Source organism: Empidonax traillii, unplaced genomic scaffold, assembly GCF_003031625.1.
Source record: "Empidonax traillii isolate 1590-97213 ecotype Southwest subspecies unplaced genomic scaffold, ASM303162v1 scaffold1276:size275569, whole genome shotgun sequence".
Taxonomy (NCBI): Eukaryota; Metazoa; Chordata; class Aves; order Passeriformes; family Tyrannidae; genus Empidonax; species Empidonax traillii.
The window spans coordinates 102043-124168 of record NW_020956469.1 but is presented as its reverse complement, the minus strand read 5'-3'; the positions used below and the strand labels follow the sequence as shown (position 1 = coordinate 124168).

General features: G+C 57.8%; 2 protein-coding genes and 1 long non-coding RNA gene across 4 annotated transcripts in view; all 3 read left to right on the top strand.

Annotated features, from left to right (window-relative positions):
* Nucleotides 1–12860, top strand: part of MAST3 (microtubule associated serine/threonine kinase 3) — a 31628-nt gene extending 18768 nt beyond the window's left edge. The window contains exons 6-28 of one of the 2 annotated variants that reach the window (XM_027906333.1): nucleotides 441–519; nucleotides 1275–1432; nucleotides 2912–2987; nucleotides 3679–3888; nucleotides 3971–4072; nucleotides 4538–4670; nucleotides 5179–5246; nucleotides 5594–5679; nucleotides 5819–6027; nucleotides 6298–6436; nucleotides 6626–6758; nucleotides 6862–7027; nucleotides 7274–7375; nucleotides 7661–7783; nucleotides 8085–8194; nucleotides 8339–8484; nucleotides 8749–8981; nucleotides 9080–9280; nucleotides 9361–9587; nucleotides 9692–9814; nucleotides 9961–10097; nucleotides 10342–10523; nucleotides 10656–12860. In XM_027906333.1, coding sequence (XP_027762134.1) covers nucleotides 441–519; nucleotides 1275–1432; nucleotides 2912–2987; nucleotides 3679–3888; nucleotides 3971–4072; nucleotides 4538–4670; nucleotides 5179–5246; nucleotides 5594–5679; nucleotides 5819–6027; nucleotides 6298–6436; nucleotides 6626–6758; nucleotides 6862–7027; nucleotides 7274–7375; nucleotides 7661–7783; nucleotides 8085–8194; nucleotides 8339–8484; nucleotides 8749–8981; nucleotides 9080–9280; nucleotides 9361–9587; nucleotides 9692–9814; nucleotides 9961–10097; nucleotides 10342–10523; nucleotides 10656–11671 — 4159 coding nt within the window. In that variant the 3' untranslated portion in view covers nucleotides 11672–12860. Of the gene's footprint in view, nucleotides 1–440; nucleotides 520–1274; nucleotides 1433–2911; nucleotides 2988–3678; nucleotides 3889–3970; nucleotides 4073–4537; nucleotides 4671–5178; nucleotides 5247–5593; nucleotides 5680–5818; nucleotides 6028–6297; nucleotides 6437–6625; nucleotides 6759–6861; nucleotides 7028–7273; nucleotides 7376–7660; nucleotides 7784–8084; nucleotides 8195–8338; nucleotides 8485–8748; nucleotides 8982–9079; nucleotides 9281–9360; nucleotides 9588–9691; nucleotides 9815–9960; nucleotides 10098–10338; nucleotides 10524–10655 lie in introns of both variants that reach the window. The other variant, XM_027906332.1, reaches the window with a different exon arrangement.
* On the top strand, nucleotides 706–1068 carry LOC114069504. Its single transcript, XR_003573791.1, has 3 exons — nucleotides 706–719; nucleotides 792–813; nucleotides 919–1068. It is a non-coding gene; the product is annotated as an uncharacterized LOC114069504 (long non-coding RNA).
* A 1085-nt stretch (nucleotides 12861–13945) lies between the features above and the next one.
* Nucleotides 13946–22126, top strand: part of LOC114069500 (phosphatidylinositol 3-kinase regulatory subunit beta-like) — an 18509-nt gene continuing 10328 nt past the window's right edge. The window contains exons 1-2 of the mRNA XM_027906324.1: nucleotides 13946–14046; nucleotides 20061–20782. Of these exons, the coding sequence (XP_027762125.1) occupies nucleotides 20443–20782 (340 nt within the window). The 5' untranslated portion in view covers nucleotides 13946–14046; nucleotides 20061–20442. The remainder of the gene's footprint in view (nucleotides 14047–20060; nucleotides 20783–22126) is intronic.

The following is a 22126-nucleotide window of genomic DNA, read 5'->3' as shown; positions in this document are numbered from 1 at the left end:
TTTATAACCAGGCTCTGCTCTGTGGCGCCTCTTGTCTCAGGATGAATCTTTGGGAATCCCGGGTTCTCATCAGGAAAACTCCCAGTGGGCTGAATTTTGCTCTAATTAAAAATCAAATGCTGCCAGGGTTTTGGGTTTGTTTTTTTTTTTTTTTAACCTATCTGAAGTGGATTCGAGTGAGCCCCGGCGCTGTCCCTTCACAGGGACCCTGCTCACTGTCACTGTGCTCACACACACCGGTGTGCCAGGGCTGCAGAACAGCCCCCCCTCACCTGCAAACCCCTTATTTCACCTGATTTCAGTTCATCCTGAAAGAGAGACTTCAGGGCTTTATTGCTCAAACCTGAATCCTCTTCCCATCTTTTTGCTCTGATGTTATTGATGTGCATTTAGGTGTTGGTTTTTGCCCTGTTATGTGATTGTCATGTTTGCACTCGCAGGGCTGATGGCAGAAGGTGGTCACTGGCTTCGTTACCCTCCTCTGGCTATGGGACCAACACCCCCAGCTCCACGGTCTCGGTAACATCTGCTTTCTCAAGGCAGTAGATGATAAGAACCCAAAACCCCTTGATTTTTGGTGAAATGCCTCCCGAGGGCCCTGTGGTGCCAGTTCCTGGGCAGCCACCCAGTTCCTAGAGGACCCTGTGCTTTAACTGCATCGTGCTTCCCAAATGAACCTTTAAAAAAAGCTTGGCTAAGGGCTCACAGCATCCCTGGGGGTCACAGTGTCCCTGGGGGTTAAAGCATGGCTGGGAATTATGGAATCCCTTGGCTTTACAGCATCCCCAGAGTTACAGCATCCCTGAGGTTACAGTGTCCCTAGGGTTACAGTATCCCTGGGAGTTAAAGTACCCTCTGGGGTTGCAGCATCCCTGGGATTTACAGTGTCCTTGGATTACAATTTTCCTGGGATTACAGCATCCCTGGGTGTCACAGGGCCAGGGTGCACTGGACACATCCTGACCATGGAGGGGAATGGCCAGGGAGGAGCTGCCTGTGATGCTGCAGGTACAGGGGATGGGGCTCAGTGGAGCCAGATTGGAGTGCGGGAATTGGGGTGGGATTGGGCAGTGCAGGCTTTCCTGAGCTTGCCTTCTCCACACTTCACATTCCCGAGCACAGACCGTGCAGTATTTCCAGCTCAGCAGTTATTTCCAGCCCTCTGAGAGGCTCCAAGGAATAACTTCCTCGTGAGCTTTCTCATTCTCCAAACCCAAACCCCCACCGGCGAGCGCGGATCCGTGCCCTGATCTCCTGCACCTCTCTCTTCCCAGTCATCTTCATCCTCCCAGGAGCGCCTGCACCAGCTGCCGTACCAGCCCACCCCCGACGAGCTGCATTTCCTTTCTAAGCATTTCCGCAGTTCGGAAAGCGTCACGGACGAGGAGGGCCGGCACTCGCCCTGCCTGCGCCCACGATCCAGGAGCCTCAGGTACAGCAACCTGGTCTAGTGGAAGGTGTCCCTGCCCATGTCAGGATTGGACTAGATGAGCTTTAAAGGTCCCTTCCAACCCAAACTGTTCCCTGATCCTTGGGGTTAAAGCATCCCCAGGGCGTTACAGCATCCCTGGGGGTTACAGCATCTCTGTGGGCATCAAGGTCTGGTTCTCAGCATCTTCTTGGCTGCTGGGACATGGCATTGCTCTCCTGGCAGCAGACAGCACCCGAGGGGGAGGTTTCCTGGGGCTGAAGCTGGAGAAAGTGGGATTTGTTCCAAAATAGTTGGTTCGCAGCCTCTTGCTCAGTTGTCTGAATGGTTTTGGTGGCGAGGAGGGGACCACCAAGCACAAGCCCAAGTGGTGGCTGTCCTTGCAGTCCTGACCTGCTGGTAAAAGGTTAAAAATTCCATTTCTGGGCACCAGGAATCATCTCCTTTGTTTGCTGGGGCTGGCCTTTGCCTCTGCAAAAAAACCCCAGGGAGTGCAGGTGAATGGGCATTTGTGGGCTGGAGAGAGGACAATTTGGAGAGAGCATCAAGCTGTAGCCTGGTATGACCTAACCCTACAGGCCTGCTGAGCTCCACACTGGTTCTCCAAGGCTTGTAAAACGAACCACCCACATTTCCACTTGTCCAGCACCAGAATGCTGTGCTTTTTGCAGGGGATGTTTTAGTTAAATCCTCTTTTCCCTGTGAAAAAAAACACCCTGGCCTTCTTTGCACCAGAGGCAGAGCTGCAGTCCTGTGGGTTGCCAGCTGAAATTCCATTAAAATCAGATTAATTATCTGCCAGGGTTTTGGAGGTGGCGAGGTTTTCACCAAGGACATGCCAGCTCTTGGTTGGCACAGCAAAGGCTGGGCTGGGGTTGGGCTGGGGCTGGCAGTGAGCGGCCTGGGTCTGGTTCTAATCCCCACATTTATTATTTTATAGTGGTTAATGAGTTGCTGGCAGTTCCTGCTGCTTGCTTTGCATCCTGGGATCGCCAGGAAGGGGTTGGGAGTGGCAGTGTTAGGTGAGGGTAGGAGAAAAGCCACATTTAATGAAGGTTCCTGTGTCCACCACAGGGTTTGGATGGGTTGTTTTTTTTTGCTGGTGAGCTGGAAAAAGGGCAAGGATGGCAAGAAATCGTGGGATCCAGGGGAAGGAAAGGATGAGCTTGTTTTTCCAAACCAAGTGGAAAAATCCAGCCTTTCAGCTCTGGATTTTCAAGTGGCTTGTGTTTGGAGACCTGGGTTTGCAGGAGGTTGACCTTCCATGGACCACATCCCAAGGATTCCAGATCCATGTGCAGTGGGAGGGATGGTGCTGGAAGTGCTGGCCCAAGGCTGATGGCTCTGCTGGGATGAGATTTAACCACCTGGAATCAAGAGTTAGGAGGAGGGAACAAACTGGTCTCCAGGGGTAGTATTAACTATTTGCATAGATGGAAATGACCTGAACCTCACAACACAACTGGTTTCCTCCCTCTGCAGCCCTGGACGGACGAGTGGAACGTTTGATAATGAGGTTGTGATGATGAACCATGTCTACAAGGAGAGGTTCCCCAAGGTAACTGCCAATTGTTCTCCAGAACAACTTCTCCTCTGTGCTGGAGTATGAAATGTGTGGGTAGATACTGGGGGGCTGTTGAGAACACTGGAGACACGAGTTGGGGGTGCAGGGACCTGTGGGTCTGCCTCATCACACAGGCAGGAAGAGGCCTCTGGAGACTTTGGGGGAGTCTGCTGGAAGCTGGGTCCCAGGTGAAGCCATGATGTGCTTGTGGGTATTGGAGCTGCAGGAAGTGGTAGGACGAGATCCTGGCTGGCCAAAACCAACACGAGAGGTAGCAGGATCAGATCCTGGTTGGCCAAACCCAACGCAGGAGGTGGTAGAATGAGATCCCAGCTGGCCAAACCCAAGGTAGGAGGTGGTAGAATGAGATCCCAGCTGGCCAAACCCAAGGTAGGAGGTGGTAGGATGAGATCCCAGCTGGCCAAACTAAATACAGGAGGTGGTAGGATGAGATCCCAGCTGGCCAAACCCAAGGTAGGGGGTGGTGGAATGAGATCCCAGCTGGCCAAACCTAGTGCAGGAGGTGGTAGGATGAGATCCCAGTTGGCCAAACCCAGTGCAGGAGGTGGTAGGATGAGATCCTGGCTGGCCAAACCCAGTGCAGGAGGTGGTAGGATGAGATCCTGGCTGGCCAGGCGTGGCGTGGCTACCTTTGTTCCCAGGCATCACCATCCGTTCCTTGCAGGCCACAGCCCAGATGGAAGAGCGTCTGCAGGACACCATCACCAACTTCTCCTCGAGCAGCACTCTGCCCCTGGCAGATGGGGTGCTGGGCTTCATCCACCACCAGATCATCGAGTTGGCCCGTGACTGCCTGGCCAAGTCCCAGGGAGCTCTCATCACCTCCCGCTACTTCATGGAGCTGCAGGAGAAACTCGAGAAGATGCTGCGAGACGTGAGTACGGGGCGGTTCCCTGCCTTGTGCCCCCCTCCTGAGGCCACCAATACACCCCTGGCTTCTGTCCCCTCTCTGGCAGGCTCAGGAGCGTTCGGAGAGCGAGGAGGTGAAGTTCATCGACCAGCTGGTGAGGAAGCTGCTGCTCATCATCTCCCGCCCTGCTCGACTGCTGGAGTGCCTGGTGAGACATGAAGGAGTCTTGTCTTTCATGGTCTGGAGAGGAGGCAAAGCCTCCAGGGTGCCCCATCCCTGGAAGGGTCCAAGGCCAGGTTGGACGGGGCTTGGAGCAACCTGTTCTAGTGGAAGGCTTTAAGGTCTCCTCCTCATTCTGTGGTTTTCAGGTTTGGTTGTTTTTTGGCTGATGGTGCTGAATTTCTAAAGCACTCGCCTTTGTGCTGTGGTTCCTGCAGCTGGATGAAGGGGGGTCATGATGCAGTGTGCTGTTGATGTGCTCTCCTTTGTTTTCCCTCCAACTCACAGAGCTACATTGTTTTTCCATCACTCTTGACGTGGGGAACGATGCATCCAGGGGGAACGACACATCCAGGGTCTATCCCCAATTACAGGTGTCGCCTGCAAGGCCTAGAGAAAAGTTTGAACCCTGCACAATCTCCCTCCTCAGCTGTGCTTGGTTTTCCCCATGCAGGAGTTTGACCCAGAGGAGTTTTACCACCTCCTGGAAGCCGCAGAAGGACACGCCAAAGTCGGCCAGGGAATAAAGACTGATATTCCCCGATACATCATTAGCCAACTGGGGCTCGTCAAGGATCCACTGGAGGGTAGGGAAACACTTGGGTTGGTGGCCCTGGCGTCTGCAGTGAGCTGCAGCCTCCCAGTTTGACCACTGAACGGGCACTGGGAGGTGGCAGCGGGACCTGGAAGGCTGAGCTGGTGTCATGGCAGGGGGGTCACAGCAGGACCAGGATGATGTCCAACTCCTCCTGGCCAGCCCCACATCCCTTATTATTGCTTCCAACACGTTCAGCAAAGCAGATTAAGCTCAAAAACACTTAATCCATGGCCCTGGGGGGGGGGAAACCATAATCCCTGGAGAATGCAGGAATGACTATCAAAAAAAAAAAAAAAAAAAGAATTATATAAATGTTTAACCTCGTGTTGAACCTCTTAACGTCATGACCTGGATTTCTCCATACCATGGGTCGGGCAGAGCATGTGGCTAAATCCCTGCAGGATCTCTGAGTTTGGAGGGGGAGCGGCTGGGGAGGGGGTAATTTTGGTGGGGGTCTCGAGCATGAAGAAAATGAGACTCATCCCTGTCACCTGCAGAAATGGGCCAGCTGGATCACTTTGACAGCGGGAACACCATCACTCCAGAGAACGATGACGCCTGTGAGGTGAGCACGGTCCAACATCTGTATCCCCACCTGTGCCTTCAGCTCCCTTCTGCCTCACCCCACATCAGAGCTCCTTGCAGCAGCTCCTCTGCTGGCCTAGATTGGGAGATGTTAATTTGGGTGGTCCCCAAGGGTGACTGATGGATTCAAGGGTAATATCTCACAGTCCCTCATCTGGCTTCTTGGGTGGACAGAGCTCTTGATCTGGTTTGGGGTTTGTGGCTGGAGAGGGCTCTGGCAGCAAGAAACACTTGGAGGTGATACATGGTGGTGCTGGGTGAATTCCTGCCTGCAATCACAGCTCCAGAGCACTGGGAAACATTAAAAACCTTCTATGTCTTCTCCAGAGCCAGCCTTCAGTCACTGTTCCACGGAGGAAACCCTGCGAGGGGGACTTTGAGACCATCAAGCTGATCAGCAACGGGGCTTATGGGTGAGCTGGGAAGTTCCTATCACTTGTCTCCGCCCATAAACCACTCCAAAGTCCTCCCTGTCCGAGCCCTGTGGTCTGTGTGATCAGTCCTGGTGGTTGGAGGATGGCCTTTGAGGTGCAGGTGTTTTGCTCTCTCCAGGGCTGTGTACCTGGTGAGGCACAGGGAGACGCGGCAGCGCTTCGCCTTGAAGAAGATCAACAAGCAGAACCTTATCCTGAGGAACCAGATCCAGCAGGTGTTCGTGGAGAGGGACATCCTCACCTTTGCAGAGAACCCCTTCGTGGTCAGCATGTTCTGCTCCTTCGAGACGAAGCGACACCTCTGCATGGTGATGGAGTACGTGGAAGGTGAGAGCGGTGCAGTGAGGAGGGGAGGATATCAGTGTCTGAGCGTGGAGGACACCACCTGGGCACCTCTTGCCCTGCTTTGCTGCAGGGAGCAGAGGGAAGCACCAGGAGATGCTTTTGTGACCCTGATGAGGGTGGTGGCACCTCGGAGAGCGTTTGTGCCCCATGCCTGGGGATCAGTTGCTCTGAGGAGGGGTGTGAGGGTCTGGCTGGGAGCCTGCTGGGCCTGCCGACCTTCCTGCCTTCTCTGAGCCCCCCGTGTGCCCACAGGGGGGGATTGTGCCACGTTGCTGAAGAACATGGGCCCGCTGCCTGTCGACATGGCCAAGATGTACTTCGCCGAGACCGTCCTTGCGCTGGAGTATCTGCACAACTACGGCATCGTCCACCGGGACCTCAAACCTGACAAGTGAGGACATGGGCCAGGTCTGAGCAAGGGTGGGGTCGGGTTTGGGTGGGCAAGGGAAAGCCTAGAGGATAGGGCAGAATGAGGTGATGGATTTTGGTGCCCAAAGTCCTGGTTCTGGTGCAGCTGGTCATCCCTGGGTCTCCCCAGAAGCAAACAGCAGCGTTGTGGGGTGTCTGTCTCCTCCTGCAGTTTGCTCATCACCTCCATGGGCCACATAAAGCTGACAGACTTCGGTCTGTCAAAGATTGGCCTGATGAACATGACCACGAACCTCTACGAGGGACACATGGAGAAGGACACTCGGGAGTTCATGGACAAGCAGGTACGAGCTCCTCCTCCCCTTGGCTGACCTGCCATCACCGGGGCGGCCTCGAGACTCCTTGCAAAGGCCAGTGCAGGGGTGTCAGGCACTGCTCCCCACGCAGGTGTGCGGCACCCCGGAGTACATTGCCCCCGAAGTCATCCTCATCCAGGGCTACGGGAAGCCCGTGGATTGGTGGGCCATGGGCATCATCCTCTACGAGTTCCTGGTGGGCTGCGTGCCCTTCTTCGGAGACACCCCCGAGGAGCTCTTCGGCCAGGTTATCAGTGGTGAGTCTCAGTGGCAAGTTTGCCCCTTGGTTTGCCCTTTCCAGCAGCTGTGGCTTGTCCTTAACACGTGGGGGGCTTCATTCCTTCGTGACGTACTTGTGGGAACCATGAGGGGGTTCCTCAAGTTCTGATTTCCCACTTTGGGAGGACGCTTTACCTGCCGTGGTTCCTGGGGGACTTTCCTGTTGCCCAGGAGTGTCCAAACCCTTCCAGCCCCTCCAAACTCCTTCTCGTTTTTCCTCGCAGATGAAATTATGTGGCCAGAAGGGGACGAGGCTCTTCCTGCAGATGCCCAGGACCTGATCACACGGTTGCTGAGACAGTGTCCCCTTGAACGCTTGGGCACTGGTACGTGTGGCAGCCCCCCCATGTAGCACTAAGGAGGGTGACCTGGCCCCCCAGTTCTGATTAATCTTGGGTGATGCTGAATCCAAAGTGTGTCCTGCCACGTTGAGGGTGCTCAGAGGAGCTCTCCTGCTCAGGGTTCACCTCAGGAGGGCTGCACAGAGCTCCAGTCCACCCTTCTTAAGCCATTTGCTCTGCGTGGAGGAGAGGCTGTGCCACTTGGAATGGGAGTGGGAGCATCCCGGATTCCTGCCCTGTCCCCCTGATGTGGGTTTCTCTGCCTGGCAGGAGGTGCACACGAGGTGAAGCATCACTCCTTCTTCCTCCACCTGGACTGGAATGGGCTGCTGCGGCAGAAGGCTGAGTTCATTCCCCAGCTGGAGTCAGAGGACGACACCAGCTACTTTGACAGTGAGGCCAAACCCATCCCCTTCCCCCCTCTGCCAATCCATTATTCCAGCTGCACTTGGGATGCTCCCATGGGAGATGAGACTCTCCTGGGTGAAACTGGTCCCCTTACAACCAAAGCCACAGAACAGATGGAATCCTCTTTCCAGGCTGCCCACCCTTACCAACCTTCTCCCCCCAAAACTCCCCTGGGATTTGGGACTGGGCTTGGGCTGTCACCCCACGGGGGTAGGTCCCACCTGGCAGGATGTGTAGGTGTTGCAGGCAGGGTGACAGCCCTGCCCACTCTGGCTCCTGCTTCCAGCTCGTTCCGAGAGGTATCACCACCTGGATTCGGAAGATGAGGAAACCAACGACGAGGAGTCATCGGTGGAGATCGGGCAGTTCTCCTCCTGCTCCCACCGCTTCAGCAAGGTGCTCCAGTCCACCCTCCCTCATCCAAAACGCTTTGGCGCTGCAGCCAGTGGCGACTGTGCTGAGCATCAGTGTTTTGGCTGACCCTGGATCGTCGGGATTCCCAGATTTCTGCTCCTTGCTGACAGCTCCTCTCCTCCTCAGGTGTACAGCAGCTCGGAATTCCTGGCGGTCAACTCCAACCTCAGCCTCTCGTCCTCCGACCGGAGTCACAGCGATGAGAAGGAGGAGCGATGGGACAGGCACTCGGGAGACGAGGACAAGAGCAGGCCAGCAGGCACTGAGCCCCGGTGCGTGGTGAGGTGGGGGGGATGGTGTGGGGTGGTGCAGGCTTCTCCTGGTGCCAAGGGTTTGTGCCAACACTGAGGGCTTTGTGCTGGCACCAAGGATTTGTGCTGACGCTTGGGGGTTTGTGCTGCTGCCAGGGCTTTGTGCTGGGACTGAGGGCGGGCAGAGGGGTCACTGGGAAGTGTCCTGGGGTGCTGAGGATCCTGGTGCCATCCCTCTCCACCCATCATTGGTAGTCCTAAGCCCTCCCCGCTCTTGCCACGCAGGCTCCGCTCGTGGACGTCCTGCAGCTCCACGCCGTACACCTCCCGGCACGAGCGGAGCCGCAGCCCCACCGTGCTGCCCAGCACCCTCAGCCTGGACACTATGCCCAAGTTTGCCTTCTCCTCGGAGGATGAGAGCCCCTATGTGGCGTCCACCAAGCCGGAGAGACCCAAGTTTGTGGTGGGAGATCCCGAGGTGGGCCCCGGTGGTGCGGTGAAGCAGTCGGCGTTATCCGGTGCGTAGGCGTGGGGTGCTCCAGGGCCACCCGGGGTTCTGCGTGGCACGGGGTGGCTTTTCCACATCCCCAAACTCTCCCTCCTCCCCTCTGTGCAGCTGATCTTGCCAACCTCAACCGCATCCGCCTCCGGAGCAACAGCACCGGCACCAAAAACTCGACTCCGCGGAGCCTGGAGCCCAGCGGGGGCCGTCGGCTGAGCACCCAGAAGGATGTGCCGGAGAGGCAAAGGGCCTCGCTGGGCAGCCGTGTCCCCAAATCCGCCTCCGTCTCAGCCCTGTCCCTCATCATCACGTCAGGTCCGTGTGCTCCCTGGTTTATCCTGGTCAGTGGCTGTTGCGTGGTTTTCCCGGGCTGAGCCGGCTTCTCCCGCTTGCAGATGACTTCGGTGGTGGCGCCTTGATGAGCCCCATCTCCCCTCACTCCCTCTCATCCAACCCCTCTTCCCGTGACTCCTCCCCGAGCCGGGACTCATCCCTCGCCATCGCCAGCCTGCGGCCGCCCATCATCATCCACAGCTCGGGGAAGAAGTACGGCTTCACCCTGCGGGCCATCCGCGTCTACATGGGCGACAGCGACGTCTACACCGTGCACCACATGGTCTGGGTACGTGTGGGGAGGCACTGGCGCTGCCAGGCGGGGCATCTCCCACTGGGAAAACCCCAGGAGGGAACTTGCTTCCGAATGAAATCCCGATCTTCTGCTGGCAGAGCGTGGAAGAGGGGAGCCCCGCGCAGGAGGCAGGGCTGAGGGCGGGCGATCTCATCACACACGTGAACGGAGAGTCCGTGCTGGGCCTGGTTCACCGGGATGTCGTGGAGCTGCTGCTCAAGGTGAGTGTCCAGAGCTGCTCTGCTCTGCTCTCCGGGAACCGGGGATATCAATTCAGCAGCTCCCTGGCGTCACCTCTGCCAGCTGGATCTGGTGGCAGGAGCGGGTTTGGATCTGCTCCTACAGTGATTTGTTTTCCACCCCTCAGAGCGGGAATAAAGTGGCCCTGCGCACCACGGCCCTGGAGAACACCTCCATCAAAATCGGCCCTGCCAGGAAAAACAGCTCCAAGACGAGGATGGCGAGGAGGAGTAAGAAGAGCAGGAAAAGGGATGGCCAGGACAGGTGGGTAGAGCTGGGGTGGGATAAAGTGGATGAAGAATTTGACCTGGTGTGTGCCATACCAGGGGGATGCTCTGGACATGCCATTCTGAGGTGTCCAGTGGGATCTGGTCCTGCCAGCTCTGGGTTGGATGCTCTGGATCTGCCACACTCGGGTGTCCACAGGTTCTGGTCCTGCTGGTGGTACCAGGTCGGCAGACTTGGAGCCGCCAGCTTTAAGGAGAATTATTCTTGTCCCTTGCAGCAGGAGAAAATCCCTCTTCAAGAAGATCTCCAAGCAGTCGTCGGTCCTGCACACCAGCCGCAGCTTCTCCTCCGGCCTCCACCACTCTCTGTCCTCCAGCGAGAGCCTCCCGGAGTCCCCCACGCACAGCCTGTCCCCAGGTCCCACCACACCCTGCCGGAGCCCTGCTCCCGACCTGCCCTCAGGTACCCCGACCGTGGCAAGGGGGGGGAGGTTCGTGGCGAGGGGCAGGGCGGGATGCCGCGTGTCCCTCAGGGGATGCCGCGCGTCCCTCCCTCCGTCCCTACAGCCACCCGTTGTTTCTCTTTGTGTGGCAGATGCCGTGTCCCCGCAGAGCACCTCTCCCTCCTCCAGCACCCCAACGTCGCCCGCCGGCCACGTGCGCCCCAGCTCCCTGCACGGGCTGGCCCCCAAACTGGGCGGGCAGCGCTACAAAGTGGGGCGCCGCAAATCCACCAGCAGCATCCCCCCCTCGCCCCTCGCCTGCACCCCTTCCTCCTCCCAGCGCCCGCCTTCCCCCCAGCGCTCCCCCTCTCCGCTCCCCGGGTTCCCCAAAACCCCCCACTCCTTCCAGGGCAAGACCCTGTCGCCCCCCACCATCGTCCGGCAGAGCTCCCGGCCCCGCAGCGCCGACTGCCCCCGCTCCCCCCTCCTCAAGCGCGTCCAGTCGGCCGAGAAGATCGTCACCATCCTGGCCGAGAAGAAAAGCTGCGGCGGCCGCAAGCTGGGGCTGGAGATGTCCCCGATGGACGCGGAGGCCATCGGGGAGGGAGAAGCGCTGCCCTACCCAGGGGAGCACGGTTACCACCCCGCCAGCTCCCGGCTCGGGGAGAGGCACGACCGGGACCAGGAGATGGTGGTCATGCGGCGCCTGAACCTCTCCGAGCGCAGGGACTCCTTCAAGAAGCAAGAGGCGGTCCAAGAAGTGAGTTTTGACGAGCAGGAGACGGTGCCGGGAGGCGAAGACGGCGGGAAGAGCGAAGATGGGCCGGGCACGACCCCGCAGGGCGCGGAGCCGCAGCCGAGGCTGAAGCCCAGCCCCGTGCCCCAGATCGCGGTGCAGGGCTCCGAGAGCGACGAGCAGGAGCCGGCGGTGCCCGAGTGGGAATGCCAGGGCTCCTACCCCATCGGCAGCGCCCGGCAGCCGGACGGCAGCATCCCCCTGCCGTGGTGGAACGGGTGCGAGCACCGGGACCGTGGCTCCCAGCAGCGCCGGAACTCTGGGGAGGGATCAATGGGCCACCGGGAAGCGCCGGCACGGGGCCAGGAGCTGCCGGGGGCTCATCTCCCCGCGCCCCGGCGTGGCACGTGGAGCGGGGCCAAGCACTCATGAGCCCCACGCTGGCACCAGGGGTGGTTCGGGCTCCCTGGGGCACCCCAACCACGTCCCCGAAAACTCCGTCCCACACAGCATATCCATGAGAGAAACGTCCCTGGAGCCGCTCTGGACGTTGGCGCTGGCTGGGCCCTTTCTCCCCCCTGTGAAGGCTTTTTGTACTCCCCGAGAGATGCTCATATTTTTATAGAGATGCAGGAGCTTTTCCCGGCGGCGGCCCCACCCTCTGTGTACAGAAAGGACTCGATGCAAATATTCCTTAATTAATTTATTACTTTTTATAAGCTAAACGGGCAGTGCAGGGCCGTCACAGGGTCCAACCCAGCTCTGGGAGTCCCAGCCTTTTCCGTGTGTCTCCCAGCTTCCAGATGGATGGCACACTGTTTTCTAACATTGCAAAGACCCCACTCGCTTTTCCCTACTTTCTAACTTCAGTTTTAGCTGGAAACACCCCAGATGTCCTAAGAAACACAAATTCTAACATTTAAAATTAAAACAAAACCCCAAGCCTACAGCAACATCCCCCAAATGCTGGTGCTCCAGGCTGGGATGCAGAGGGGGGATTTTATTTGCATATGGATCAGAAGATGATGGACATATGGGTCATTTTATAAGTGCACAGTGGATGTAAAGGGTTTGATTATTTTATTGGAGCCTTTTGGAGCCACCAGGCTTCATGGGCCCTTCCAGGGGGAGAAAAAGAGAGACATTGCCACAGGGTCAGCAACTGGATGTGAATATTAAGGGGATTTTTAGGGTCAGATTTTGCTCTTTCTCTGCCCCCAAATCCTGTGGTGTTGGTCGGTCAGTGCATAGACACCCATAAAATCCCAACTTCTCCTTGTTTTTTAAAACAAATCCACCCTAACCCAGTGAGCACCTGCAATTTGGGAATTTTACCCCCTTGTTCCCCCTCCCCTTTGTTGTTCTATTCAACAAACTACAGCTCAGCCCAGCATTTCCCCCCCTATTTCTACCATTTTCTAGGGTATAAACGTTCCCGTTTGTTAATGCATGTTCTGGCTTTCCCCCCCACCAGGCACCACCGTGGCCCTGGTGGGTTTTTGGGCTGTGTGTTGGGGTTATTTTGTGCACGTGTGGTTTGTACCAGGCTCCCCATCCCGCTTCTCCCGTTAAACTGGTGCCGTTAAACCCTCCCCAAAAAACGAGCCGCCAGAGCTGCTCCGTGTTTCCTTTGCTTCTTTCCTCCACTGTCTGTGTGAAGGTCTCGGGAAGGCAGCGGGGTTTTGGGGGACAAACCGGGCACCCCCTGCCAACGGGAAGCGGGGCGGGGGGGGGGTTGGCTGTGCACCGAAAGGAATTTTTGATGGAAAATGTCTCAAAAGCCAAGGGGAACTGGTGTCTTCCTGCCCAGCGCCCGGCTCTGTTCGTACCTTCGGCAAGTTTTATGTTGGATTAAAATCGTCCCTGGCGCTGAGTGTGGTGTGGAGAGCCGGGGGTGGGATGGGCAGTGCTGGCCCTGGAGCGTGGCTGGGCAGGGAGTGCCCGTTCCAGGGGGTGGTGGCAAGGGGTGGACGGGTGACCCACGCGCGGTGCGGTGCCCCGTGCTTGGCGCCAAGCCCTGTCCCCAGGTCTGTGCCCGGTGCCGTGCCCGGTGCCCCACGCCCGTGCCCGTATCCCATGCTCGGTGCCCAGAGCAGTCCCGGTGCTTTGCGCTGTGCCCCATTCCCAGAGTAATCGCAGTGCCCGGGCACAGTCCCGGTGCCGTGCCTCATGAGCAGTGCCCGGGGCTTTGCCCCATGCCCGGTGCCATCCCGGTGCAATTCCAGTGCTATCCCGGTGGTATCCCAGTCCAGTCCTGGTGTAATCCCGGTGCTATCCCAGTACAATCCTGATGCTATCCCTCTGCCATTCTGGTCCGATCCCAGTATAATCCTGGTGCTATACCAGTGCTATCCCAGTACAATCCAGGTTCTATCCCAGTGCCTGGTTTTATTCCGGTGCTATCCCGGTGTTATCTCGCTTCTATCCTGGTGCTATCCCGGTTTTATCCCGGTACTATCCCCGTTCTATCCTGGCGCGGTGCCCTCCCCGCTGTCCCGTTCCGCCGCCAGGGGGCGCCGCCGCGCACTCCCTTCGGGCCCCTTCGGCTCTTTCCGGAACTGCGCGTGCGCGGGGAGGGGCCCCGACGGCGGGCGAGCGGCGGAAGGGGGCGGGGCCTCCCCTTCGGACCGTTCCGTCCTCGCTCGGCTGTTTCCGGGGCGTGTTCGGGCCGTTCCGTTCTCGCTCGGCTGTTTCCGGGGAGGGTTCGGGCCGTTCCGGCGGCGCTCGGGCCTGTCCCAGGCTGGGCCGGGCCGGAGGCGGCAGAGCGGGGCTGGAACCGGGCGGCGGCGGATGGGGCCGGCGGAGAGGTGGGAACGGGGCCGGGACCGGGGGATCGGGGCAGTGGAGATCGGGCTGAGGGGCCGGAATCGGAGCCAGGGACGGCGTCTGGCCCCCCCCTCAACGTGAGGCGCCCCCGGGGCCTGGCGGGGACCCCCGGGGTGGGCCCCGGGCCGGGGCTCTGTCCGTGCTGGCGCGGCCTCGGGGATGTGCCCGGACATGCGGGAGGTGCCAGCGCGCCGTGTCCCGCTGCCAGGGCAGGGACACCCCTGAGCTTGTCCCTGCCCCCTGCCCACTCTGGGGCTGTGCCCCCACTGATCCCCCCCTAGGCTGTCCCTGCCCCCTGCCCACTCCGGGGCTGTGCCCCCACTGATCCCCCCCCCCAGGCTGTCCCTACCCCCTCCCCATGCAGGGGCTGTGCCCCCACTGATCCCCCCTCCAGGCTGTCCTTTTCCCCTCCTCGTGAAGGGGCTGTTCCCCCCTCCCCCCCAATTTCCCCGTGCTGTCTCCATCCCAGCAGTGCCATCACGGGTTCGCCTGTACCATTCCCCCCGCAGTGGTGCCAGTTTAGGGATCCGCCTCAGCAGAGTACATTTCCCCCCTTTCTGGGGGTCCTAGGCACCCTTTCGGGGTGGCAGAGCCAGAGATCTGTGGGGGGCAGCCTGTGGGGGTCAGCCTGTTCTCTCCCTGCCCCACAGCACCAGCAGACCCCGGGCTAGAGCTGGTGCCCCTGCCTGGCTGGATGTGCCAGAGTTCAGCCTTGGGGGAGGCTTTGCTCTCTCTAGACACGGTTGCCCCCAAACCCTGGCTCTGGGATGAGCCATCCCACTGTCCCCAGGGAGGTTGGTCACACCATTTCTTCTCCCTCTGTCGGTGTTTCTCAGCCCCACGAGGAGGATGATTCCAGCACCTCCCAAGGGGGATCTGTGCTCAATGGGGAATAAAACCAGGGTTGAAAACTATCTAAAATGGGATCTGCAGGAGCTGGAGCGGCCCCAGCGTTGCCTTTTGGTGGAGCCACGGCTGCCTCTCCTCCCATTAATGTGCAGCTTTGATTTCCCAAGCAGCTCTCGGAGCCACTGGGGAACTGGCCCTGTGACTTTCTCTGTGAGAGCAGGGAATGGAGACAGCTGAGTAAATATAGCCTAAATCACTGCTTTCCTGGCCATTCCCCCGCCCTGCCAAGGGCTGGTGTGTCCCCGAGGCTGGATTGGCCTCTGCTCTAGTCATCCACCATGTGGGAAAGTCCAAGGCATGGTTTGGTTTCTTTGGTGACTCCCTTTGACGTGGGCAGATCGTGCTTCCATTTGCCCCTGCGGTTCGTGGCACCGATTCATTCCTCCCGAACTTGGGCCGCTGCCCCAAAACCCTCTGCTTTTGACTCGGTGCAACGAGGGTTTAGGCACACAGGAAAATCCTTTCCTGCCCGCAGTTGGGGTCTCGCCGGACAAAAGCTCTGGGTTTGGAAGGGAGAGCGCTGGAAATTCATCTGGAATGTGGCGAGGAGCAGAGCGGTTTGTTCGGAGCCAGTTTGGAGCCGTGTCAGAGCGCCGGGTGCCGGGGTGTGTTTACAATGAAAAAAAAAAAAGAGTATTTATAATGTTGAGGGCTCTTTTTAATTCCTCTGGGAATCCTCTGGAGCTGGGGCTCGGAGCTGGAGCGGCTGAGTAATGGAAGATAAAAAGCAAACAGAGGAAGGGGACGGTGGGTTTCTCAAGCTGAAAGGTCTCAGCTCTCTCGCCGACACCCAAATAGTGCTGGTCTGCTAATGTGGGTGCCTCTTGCCTCTTGGTTACTTCATGTGATTGCTGAGCTGTGCAGGGCTGCTAATAAATCATATAAATTCCAAATACCCCGGGGAATGTGATTTTAAGCAGATAAGTTAGAGAGAGAACAGTTGGATTTTTTTTTTTTTTTTCATGTACTCAGGTTTTTTTTTAGAACTGTAATTTTTGAGGGAAGGAGCCAAAATACAGCTCCTGGGTTTATATATCCCTAAACCCAGCTCCATGAGTGCTCCGAAAATGGAATTAAGTGTGTTCTTGCTGCTTGGGAGATGGGGAAAAGGCCAGCCTGGAGCGAGGTGGTGGAGCTGGTTTAGGGCACTGGGTCCTTCTTTGCTCGCTGCTGGCATGTAGAAGTCTCTGGCCAAATAAAAAGCTCTTGAATGGAGGAGGAGAAAGTTTCTGAGGAGGTTAAGAGAGGATGAGGTTCAGCTGAAGCAAAAAAGTTGGATGTTAGAAGCCTCTGAACAGTATGAGAAGTTTTGGAGTAGTTGTGCACAATACCTGAGGTGCTCCAGCCTTTGAGGAGCTCACTGGGACCTCCAGGCATCTCCCAAAAGCGAGAAAGGTATCAGTCATGCCAAGGCAGGGATTTATCCAGCTCCTCAGATCCCTGCTAACCATGACACTGACCTTTTCCCTGAAATGTTCCAGATATTCCTTCGCATCCTTGGGCTTTGGTGAACAAAGCAAAATGCTTAATGAAACTCAAGCGTGAGCAGAAAATGCTGTGTCCCTGGGAAAGGGCAGCTCGTGGCCATGGGCAGGAGCTGCCCTGGCTATGTAAATCAGGGGGATGTGATGCAGTAGCAGATGTCACGACAGCAGGAGTGTCCATTTTTATCTTGGCATTGTCCTGTTTTCTCTTTTTATTGAAGGAAAAGTTTGCTCTCACTGTCTGCAACGTGCAGTTCAAAACCTGATTTGCTGTTTGTTTTGCTCGCTGAGGATCTGATGTAACTTGGGGAGGTTTTGGGGCTGCGTAGATCGGTGCAGGCATATTCTTCTTCTAAATATTTTTAGGCATTCTTTCCCCTCACTGGAGGGAAGGCAGCGCTCAGTCTCACTTCAACTCGAGCTGCACTCTGAGCCGCGTTTGGAACTGGGTGAAAAAGCACAGGAACCATATTTAAAACGCTAAGATGCTTTTATTTATGCGCTGGGCACACACAAAAAGGCTCGTAATGTGTTTTTTGTTTCAAACCGATGCATTAAACAAAGAAAGTATTGACAGCAGTTAATGAATCAGGGGATTGTTTCTGGGCGCTGAGATAGATTTACCAAAGGTATTTAGCTGTCTGATGCATGGGATTTGCAGAGCAGCCTTTAAGCAAGTGCTTGCCAGCACAGACACATGAGGTTCTTCTCCGAGAGCTGAGCAAACCTGGAGCTGGGCCCGGGCGAAATCTTTTGGCAGGCTGCTCCCTCTCCCCTGCTCCGAGGTGTGCTTGCAGCCGACAGGCTCGTGCGTGTCCCGGCCTCTCGGCCCTGCCTTCCCTGCACGGAGTTGTTCCAGGGCTTTGGGAAGCGCGTTCCCGATCCGCGGAGACGCGCAGACTCGGCCGGGTGCAGAGCTGTCCCGGCTGTTGGCTCGGCCAAGGAAGCCGCTCGCTGGGTCCGTGGCGGGGCAGAGGACGACTGTTCCCCCTGGAGAGGTTGGTACCGGATTAACCACGTGGATTCGGATTTCCCCGGGGTTGGGGGCTCCTCGCGGAGCGCTCGGTGCCCACGTGGGCTGAGCGTGGGGAAGGCAGGTGAAACCGCTCCAGGACCGGCCTGGCTTTAAGTCCTGTGGATTGTTTCACGTGCCCAGTGACCCACAGGGTGGCACAGAGCTGCCTCTGCTTTCCCGCCCCAGGGAACAAGGCTGGGGAAGGAGTCGGTTGGAAGAAGCTGCGGGACCTGCTCTTTGGAGACACTCGGTGCTCCCGAGTCACTCTCCTCTTCCCACCCCTCCACGCAGATCTGCTTTTAAAAGCTACTGAACGAGTTTGCCAGGGCTGAGCATTTCTGTCCTTCCAGCCTCTTCGGCTGCACCGACTCGTCGGAGGCGCCGGGAGTCGGGGCTGGGATCTGCGGGCGGGAGCTGAGGGGGTGCCTGCAGGGGAGCATCGACCCCGCTGGGTTTGGGCTCTGCTGCCTCTGGGTGCCTTTTGGGGTCTGTCCTCTCTGGGAGGAGCGGGAGCTGCCGGCGCCGTTCCCACTCAGGCCCTTGGCACTCAGACGGTGCCCGCGGCGCTGCGACTCCTCGACAGGCAGCGTTCGGAGGGGCAGCCAGTAAGCCTGGCCATAAATCTCTCTTTATGCTCTGGATTATGAAGTAATATTTTCCTGGCTGGGGCTTGGTTGGCTTGGGGGAATGCAGGCCCTGCTTGCAGCTGAATCCCAGCGTGGTGGCAGCTCTCACGGCAGCCGCGCTGGGATGTGCCGCTTCCCCTAGGAACAACGAGGGACCTCCCCAGGAGCCCTCCGTGAAACTTGCAGCCGTGGCGTTGCTCCTGGAGCTCTGGAGAAGCTCTCCAGCAACCTGGATCAGGCTTAATCCTGTTCCCCACCCGCCTCTGGCCGCAAGTGCCTCACCTCCCCGCAGGCAGCGCCTGTTCATTCATGGCAAAGACAGCCTGGCTGGGACTCCTGCCCGAGCTCAGGCAGGCGGTGCAAGCTCTGGCTGCTGCGCAGGTTTCCTGTGCCATGGCCTTTTTGTGCCTTTTGTCCTTGTCGAGGGAAGGAGCCCTCAGCCTGGTGCCGGGCTGGAGAGCCTGGCTGTGGAGAGGCGGAGCTGGCTCCTCTCAGAGGGGACTTACCCCGATCTTCAGACTTTGTGGCAGCACAGCACGTGCATGGGTTGGTGGCACGTGCAGGTGTGTTGGCACGTGCGGAGTGACACCGCACACGGCAGGGGAAAAAGGGCTTTGTGGCTGATATGAACTGTAACGTGCTGCTGGCCCAGAAGGGTTATTTTGAAATCCTGCAGATCACCACCGTTGGTGCCTCTCGGCAGAGTCCAACCTGCGGTCGGAGCAGCCTTGGCCTCGTGCCGTGCTTGGTTGTGCGCTGACCCCGCTGGGAAGGGTGTCCTGGCTCCCTTTGCCTCCTCCCCTCCCTCTCTGCCCCGGCTCCCGCAGCCCTGAGAAGAGCCTTCCTGCTCTCTAATAGTTTTCAGATGAGACTCGAGAGTTTTGAGCTGGGTTTGGTGGTTTCTGGGCCAAAGCAGCTTCAAGCTGTTAGCAGGACCTGCAGCGTTTCAGCGGGCCCAGGGTGTCCCTGGGAAGGCTGGTTTCTGGCTGCCCTGGTGCCTTGTAGGTCCGGAATGCTGGGATTTGCCTGGGGGAGGTGGAAAACTGGCCTGTGCAGCCGGGAAGGGATGGGAAAAGAGGACGTGCCTGGCTGATGGGAATGCCCCAGCTCGTACATCTCTTCCACAACATGTTATAACCCAGGTTTATTCTTTTTGGTGGATTTCTGGGCACGACAGGCAGCGTATTCAACTTCTCTCTGAATAGCTGAAAGGCAGTTAGGAGCTCTAAGCAGACTTGAAGGCATCTAAAGATTATTTTAACTCCTCTCGCCTCCATCCCTGCAAAAGGAACCCATGCCCGCACTTGATGCTGTTGGTGCTTTTGAAAAAGTTCAAAAATTGACTTTTAGCTCAGAGCAAAGCTTTGAAGTGCTGCCTCTGTGGGAATGGCAGCACATCTCAAAAGCCTTTCGCTGAAAGCTTGGTTAACCTACATTTGTGGGCAGCTCCCTTCAGAAGATGCCTTTGTGGGGGATTTCGTGGCGAGATATAAAGGTGAACTGTGAAATTTAATGGATTTTACAAGGAAAGGTTAAATCTGTTTGTTCTGCTCCTATTCAGGGCCTGCAGCTGGTGGGTGCAGGGTCATCCTTTTCTGTATGCGAAAGTTATCCCGCATAAAGGCTGTTTTGTCTCACTCCTTGTCTCCTTGTTTGCATAAGTGCTTCGAGGAGGGTAAGCTGAAGAAGCAGGAGTGAACCTCTTTAAGATGCAGAGCTGGTGCTTGGCTGTAGCAGGGAGGAGGTGGCATTCCTGCCTGCAGCCACCGGCTCCTCGCTTGCTTTTGGGAGTGGAAATCGGGATTAGCATGTCCTGGTTGGATTCAGGGCTCAGCATCAACTGGTAGATAGGAGAGAAACGAGTCCTGCCTCTCTCAGGTGAACCCCTAGTTTGAATGTTGGCGTATCAGGAGGGTGTGGGGTGCCTGGCTGTGCAGTGACAAGTCTTCTTCTCTTTGCAGGCACTGGGAAGGGGGACGTAGCACCACGCACTGTTCCGGGCTGGAAGCCCCCCAGACTCCAAGAAATCTGCTTCTTTTTTGGTGAAACGGACCCTGACCTCGGGTTTCCTTGCTGCATGCCCGCTCACCAGTGCTGGATTATGTTTGTCTCCTTCTCCCTTTGCTCCATAATTTGGCTGAATCGTGGTTTCAAGCTCAGGAAAAGGGGCTGCACCTAAAGTGCTCCAGGGCACCCGGACCAGGCTCCTGGGGTGCTGCTTCCCGCAGAGACATTCAGAGTGCTGATGGGGGAGAGCTGCCTCTGAGGACCCTCCTCTCCTGCCTGGAACGTGCTGTCTGACTGTTCAGAGCCCTTCTCACCCCTCCCACCCCGGCAGAGAGGATGGGCAGCACCGATGGCTTCCAGTACCGCGCGCTCTACCCCTACCGCAAGGAGCGCGAGGAGGACATCGACCTGCTGCCCGGGGACATCCTGGTCGTCAGCAAGGGGGCCCTGCAGTCCCTGGGCTTCAAAGACGGGGATGAGCAGACCCCCAACCAGATCGGGTGGATCCTGGGCGTCAACGAGCGGACCAAGCAGAAGGGGGACTTCCCTGGCACCTACGTGGAGTACGTGGGGCCGGTGAAGATCGCGGTCCCTTCTCACCGGCCCCGAGTGCAGAGGCCCCTGCCTGCCACGCCAGGGGCCAGTGGCTGCCCGCTGCCAGAGGCTCTGGAGCAAGGTAAGCCCTGCTGTGTGCTGTGTTGGCTCCAGGACAGCTCCACTCCTGGTGTGTGACAGAGGAGAGTGTGTGAGTGGCTCTGCAGGACAGCGGTGAAGCCCTTGGCTCAGCAGCTGCACGGTTGAGTTGCCTGGGGGTTGTGGGCTCAAGCTCAGTCCTAACCCAGAGAAAAACATGTTGTTCCTCCTCAGCTCTGCTCAGCAGAGCTTTTTGGAGCAAGCCTTGTACCTCTGCGAGATCCTTCTCCCTCTCTGTCCTGCAACTGCCCAGGATTCCTGTGGCCCTTGGTCCCTCTCCACTCAGTTCTGCCCTGCTCCCTCCCTTCAGGATAAGCCCTGACCTCTCCCAGCCACTGGCTCCCCCGCCTCTGCAGTGCCTGGGGCAGTGCTCCCTGCCAAGAGCTGTTCAGCCCCGCTGAGAGACACAATTACTTTGTCTCTGGGCAAGAGGAGAAAAGTCAGGGTCTAAAAGAGCACTTCTGAGAACTGGAGCTAATTGCTTGTCTGCCTGGCAGCCAGCCCTCCCCGCGGGTCGCAGGGCCCTCTCTGGGGCCGGGCAGCCACCCTGGGGCTGGGCATGGGCTGTCCTGCACCTGCAGCTGCCTCCCAGCTGGCGCTGGGCTTGGCACGGATCTGGTCCGGGACAGCCAACGTGCCTCAGCCCTGCCTGTGGAGCTGTGGCAGCTGCCTGTTCTTTGCCTGTGTTTTTTTGTTTTTCTTCCCAGGCACATAAACCCCGTGGCAGGGGCTCAGCAGCCCCCAGGTTTCCCCCCCTTTCTACTCTGTCCTTGTGAGACTCCACCTGGATTACTCCATCCAGGTCTGGGATCCTCAGCACAAGGGAGATGTGGCCTTGTTAGGGTGAGTCCAGAGGAGGCCGTGGAGATGCTCTGAGGGCTGGAGCACCTCTGCCATGGAGACAGGCTGGGAGAGCTGAGGGTGTTCCACCTGCAGAAGAGAAGGCTCTGGAGAAACCTTATTGTGACCTTCCAGTACTTAAAGAGAAAAAAGAGGAAGAGAGACTTCTTATACAGGCACATGCTGATAAGACAAGGGGGAGGTTTTAAATTTTAAGAGGAGAGATTTAGATTAGAAGCTGGGAAGAACTTCTTGACTCTGAGGGTGGGGAGGCCCTGGCACAGGTTGCCCAGAGCAACTGTGGCTGTCCCATCCCTGGAAGTGTCCAAGGCCAGGTTGGACGGGGCTTGGACCAACCTGGGATGGGGGAAGGTGTCCAAAGGGTGGAACAAGATGGACTTTAAGGTCCCTTCCAAGTGAGGAGTGACAACCACACTTCACCTTCCCGTGCCTTGTGCAGGGTCACACAGGAGGACTGGGGGCAGCA